The 5,621-nt window shown below is 43.9% G+C and overlaps 1 protein-coding gene across 1 annotated transcript; it reads left to right on the top strand.

Moving 5' to 3' along the window:
* The first annotated feature begins 251 nt into the window (after window positions 1–251).
* On the top strand, window positions 252–4,821 carry LOC123186884 (uncharacterized). Its single transcript, XM_044598565.1, has 4 exons — window positions 252–392; window positions 484–603; window positions 1,229–4,273; window positions 4,513–4,821. The coding sequence occupies exons 2-3, from the start codon at window positions 592–594 to the stop codon at window positions 4,253–4,255; spliced, it is 3,039 nt and encodes a 1,012-aa protein (XP_044454500.1). The 5' UTR covers window positions 252–392; window positions 484–591; the 3' UTR covers window positions 4,256–4,273; window positions 4,513–4,821.
* The last annotated feature ends 800 nt before the right edge of the window (window positions 4,822–5,621 follow it).

Raw genomic sequence — 5,621 nt, 5'->3', positions numbered from 1 at the left:
TCCCAAGTGTGATGGTTTTAGATAAATAACTCTATTATTTCTTATATATGTTTTTCATGAAAAAAGAGCAGAAAGGAAAATATGCGAGTCCTGCCTCCCGCACACACCTTTCGATACTGCTTGGAATCTAGTCCAACCTGCTTTATTCAAAGAAAGCAAAAGAAAAAGAGGCAGACAGCTCAATCTTTAATTATTCTTTAAGTAGCTCCAACCTGAAGCAAAGAACCAGCTTGCTACACATGTATGCTTTGGCCAAAACAAAAGCCAAAGACCAAACACAAGCTCTGCATACCATGCATCAAATCTTCAGTATCCATTGTTCCGTCCCCCTTCAACTGACATTAGCAATAGATTATGTCAAGACAACCATCTCTGACAGCCTACTGATTAAGGTACGTACTGTCAATACTATTAATAAACCTCATCATATATATATTCTAGTTATGCATCGACTAACAATTACTCTCTTTTGATAACTAGCAGGTGCCAGCTGCAAATTGATTCATCTGGAGGCCGGTGCCGATCGATCGATGGGTTAGATTTCTGGAGCTTCTTGTCTCTGCAAGGCCTTCACTCAAACAATTAGTCATCATGCCTCGAGAGGTATTAATTTGTCATGCCTCGAGAGGCATTCATGCACCCAGTTCTCACAATGTAGCCTAGCCTAGCTAGTTCTTCCGCTGGTATGTTAGTACTATATATATGTCAGAGATGGTTATCTTAATTAGTTGGTTCTTGAATAATATTGTGATATGTAGTTCAAGATTTAATTGCATGTAAATTAGCTCCTCCAAGAGGATGAAACAAGGACGTCCGAGATCACACACACACACGACCCTTCTCCGCCATCCATTCCCTTGCTGCAGTACCCCTAACCACAGCAACACGACCATTAATTCCTCATTTCTCTGACAAATTACATGCTCAAGTCGTGGTGGTGACATCCTTGCAGTTTAATTAGTGCATGTTCTACTGTTCTGCACCCCACGGACACATGCATAAACACTACTGAAATTGTATGGCCGTACGTGGCTTTCTGGCTGGGAGGATAGCATGTATGCATGCTGAGTGAGTGACGGCCATGTATGTAATAATGCAGTTTAATTAATTATTCTCGACTCTAATAATAAAAAGAAAAAATTGTAGGTGCACCTTTTGCATATACATTACTAGACGAAAACTGCTAAAGTGAGCCACCTCAACTCATTGTTATCAGCTAATTATGCAGAGGATTGATGCGGACACCATTGATGAAGCGGTTAGTAATGTAATCCCTTATCTAGAGGATACAAGCAATACTACACACAAGGCCATCTATTTTGATGGAGCGGGTGGGCTGGCTGCTTCGGCGGTGCTTAGAGCCATAGCCCAAGACCCTCCACCATCTCTGCTCAAGAAATTCGACAGGATCATCCATGTCGATTGCTCAAGGTGGAAAAGTCGAAGAGCGCTCCAGAGGACAATCGCACAAGAACTCAAGCTTCCTCAACGGGTAATGGATATTTTTGACAGGCAAGATGAAGAAGATGATTTCAGGGGGGTAGTTGAAAGCTCCAGAGCTGAGATTGCAGTCATTGCGAGGGAGATTCATAATGCCCTACGAGAACACATATCCTTAGTGGTCTTCCATAATGGCAGCAACAATATGGTTGGGTTGACTGATTCTGGCATTCCTCAAGCGCCAATCTTTGATGTTAAGGTATTGTGGACATTCCGAGGAAGGCTTCGGCTCAACCAAGGAATTAGTGAGAAGGTGGATCCTTCGCATCTTTTCCTTTATGATGAGTACAGTACTCACGGGTGGAATTATTTGCTGCAACTAGAGGCAAGAGAGATTGCTGGGTACACTGATAATCTTGGCGAAACAGTTGAAGAGTGTTACTTGTATCTGCTGTCATTAAATTATCAGGGAGGCAACATAATGGACTACAACTGGGCCACCCATTCTTCCAACTATTGGGTTTGTGATGGGATTATACAGGGAGGTCAAGGTGATGAAGCATGGAAGGTTGCTGCTGCTCTGCATCAACATATAGATATGGAGGATTATTCATCTAATGCACTGCCCTCTTTTGGTGATGAGTTGAAGACTCCTCCAAAACGATGGATACTGGCCAAGGACAGCTCTGTTGTGCAGCCAGGGTCAACGTCTGTTTTCCTTGCTGCAGTCGCAAGAGGACCAGATCCACCATTAAGAACCTTACCTAATGACATGTTTCATCAATCGGACAAACTTCGGGTGCTCAAGTTATGTCATTGCACCTTCAGTTTTTCTGCACCTCCTTTTTGTTGTTGCCACAACTTAAGGTTCCTTGGATTAGATGGCTGCAAGGACCAGCGAGCAGAAGAAGAAGATGAGAAGCAAGATAGACCGGCAATGGAATTTTTTGAGAACCTATGGGTACTAGACATATGCCACACGGATTGGGAGTTGGACTTAGCAACATACATAACAGAGAAGATGGCTGCAAACATTAGGGAGGTACATATAAAGAAAGGAAGGATTTGGTGCCACAGTTTTGCATGGCGACAATTGCATAACCTTCAGAAGCTTCTAGTGATTGAACCTACAAGGCCTTGGCAGACAGGAGGAAAGGATGAATTTACGGATACAGTGAAGATGGAATTCCTCAACCTTTCTGGGAATAGGACACTACAAGTTTTGCCCAACCTGTCAAAAGCAACTAGCCTCAAGACCTTGGTTCTAGATGCTTGTGTTGGGTTGGAGCACCTTGGACCAGAAGCACTCCCTCCGTTACTTGAATCATTCAGCTTGGATGTAGGAGGAGTAGAAGATCATTCCAAGGAAGCCCAAATAAGCCGCATCTCCATGGCTGGTTGTGCAAGATTGTCCAACTTCAAGCTAGGTGGATCACTTCCAAACCTTGAGGAGCTGGACCTCTCAGGCACAGGAGTCAAGACACTTGACCTCACAACTCAGGTGGTGCAGGTCCCATGTCTCCAACGAGTCATGCTATTGGGATGTGAGCAACTTCGTGCTGTGCTTTGGCCAGAAAAGGAGATGTCCCAACTATGTTTTCTCTGCATTGACACTCGAGGAGGAGAAGAGGTCGGAAGAATACCACCAGATTTTGAGAAGTTTAAAAAGGGTCATTGTCAAGCATATGTTGCTATGGTGGACATCAAATTCATCCAGATATTGACGCAAACAACTTACATTAATACGTTTTGGAACATGGGCACAAATAAATTTAGTCTAAACCTTTGCATTTCTGCTAGTGGACAGTGGTGCAACAAAGGAAAGATGGGTTCTGGTAACTGTGGGAATATATTGGGGCCAGCCCTACCAAAGTCATTAATCCCCAATCACTGTTATGATGTTTTTTCTATGGACAACATAACTATTGATCATGACTACAATAGTGCAGCGAAGTTTCAGCCGTTAGCCCGCCATGTGGAGATTGGTGAAGGAATTAGCAACACTAGCATGGAGAGCACACAAGGTAACAAGGCTATCATATTTGTGATGGACAAGGCTGAGAGTTTGCATGTGCACGATAATTATTCCATCAACACTATCATCCCTGAATGTGTAATGACCATAGAAGATAAGAAACTTGGATGGTCTAGGCTGCAACAGTGCCGTGTGGAGAGATGCCCCAAGCTAGACACAGTCTTCGCCACTAACTATGATATCTTTTGCTTTGAAGAACTACAGAACTTTTGGGCGGCTGATCTGCTGATGGCATCCTGTGTTTGGAGCAGAGGAAATATTGTCAGTGCCAAGGACACCCGTTCCTTCGTGAATCTGCAGAGCATACACCTCTACTCATGTCCAAGGCTCAAATCCGTGCTTCCATTATCATGGGCTGCTCCAGGCTCATATTTTCCCAACTTAGAGACCCTTCACATTGTCAGTTGTGGTGATCTCGACAAGGTATTCCCCGTGGAGCCAGAGTTCCTGACAACAATATCCAACGATGACCGAAAAGGTGTACTGGAGTTCCCAGAGCTGAAGCACATTTACCTGCATGAGCTCTATAAGCTGCAGCATATATGTGAAGCCAAGATGTATGCTCCCAAACTTGAGACCATGAGGGTCAGGGGATGCTGGGGTCTCCGGCGCATCCCTGCCGTCGGCCAAGACATCCGCCCTATCGTGGACTGCGAGAAGGACTGGTGGGAGAAGCTGGAGTGGGACGGGCCGGAGGCCAGCCATGACCCTTCCCTCTATGATCCCCGCCACTCATCATATTACAAGAAGCCCCTGCCTAGATTCTCGGTGCTCTGGTGAACTGACCGTACTACTCAGGTACACACACGCTCTTCCTATTTTTCTTTCTTTTTTCATGCATGCACGTATCATGATATATGAGAAGTCACTATAAGATTGTTGTTGCATACAAACGTACAAATGAAATACATACACATACGCAGAGCAGCAAAGTTTCTCGATACACTCTCTGTCATTTGTGCATTGGACGACCCATTCTCTCCATCGACTCCGCTTTCATTAAATTAAATGGTCATGTCATTCGCTCTTGTGTGTAGGAGGTTTGGTGGTGACGTCTTACGGGAGTGGGACGTCTTGCTGCTTTCAACAGCGGCAATGGTTCAAGTCTGTGAATGTTTACTTGCCAAGATTGTGTTGGTCTGAAGCTATGTCTGGAGCATGTTTGATTTGTGTCTGTGATTGCACGCGCTTGAACTAACAAGGGTTTGGTTTGGTTTGGTTTCATTTATTTCTGTCTTATTATTAATAATTCAGCGGCATAGCATGCATGTTTATGCTTGCTGACGGACGTACTGAAAGTGTCATGTGTATGAATCGCTATTAATTTTATTCATGTGTTGTCTGCATTTTGGTTCCGTCATTCCGTTAATTTATCACCGAGCCTGCTGGCTAAGGCTGCAATTAATTAAGGTGTTGTTGGCATAGCCCAGAAATATACGGAATAATTTGTATTCTGGTTTGGGTACTCTGCTCCAGAAAGTGATTTGCGTCCATATTATCCTTTCTTTTGCTGATGTATCCACCATGCAAATGCATACACACAATCCATATCCGATCAACTTCAATTTTCAGGAATCTGCTTGTACCATCAACTCACTCTGCACTGCCTCGCCTTACCCACGCAGAGTACTACTCCCTCCATTCCTAAATACTTGTCTTTTTAGGCATTTCAATAAGTGACTACATACGAAGCAAAATGAGTGAATCTACACTCTAAAATATGTCTACATACATCCGTATGTAGTAGTCATTCGAAATGTCTAGAAAGACAAATATTTAGGAACGGAGGGAGTATATGCTAGAGGTATAATATCTCTGCTCGGATTCTACGTTGCCACAGATCCTACGCAGGACTAATCTTGGTTGACATGCACGCCATGGAGGCAATATTTTGCACAAAACACCCACACAATTGTTTTCTCTACAAGTTTAGTGCTCCTCGCTCTTTTGACTTTTACGGCTATGCACAAACTTGCACCACCTCTCAAGGTCGGTGATGTGCCACTACAGAGCTCTCTGTCGGCTTTTCCTTGCAACATGACCAACTAAAGCTAATTCTCATATTGTTCTGCCTGGTTCCGACACCGTCTCTGTTTTCCATCAGTGTTTGTGAAGGAAAGAAGAACTCCGCCTCTGTATCCAATTT

Source organism: Triticum aestivum, chromosome 2A, assembly GCF_018294505.1.
Source record: "Triticum aestivum cultivar Chinese Spring chromosome 2A, IWGSC CS RefSeq v2.1, whole genome shotgun sequence".
In the NCBI taxonomy this organism is placed as follows: Eukaryota; Viridiplantae; Streptophyta; class Magnoliopsida; order Poales; family Poaceae; genus Triticum; species Triticum aestivum.
This window is presented reverse-complemented; position numbering and strand designations above follow the sequence as displayed.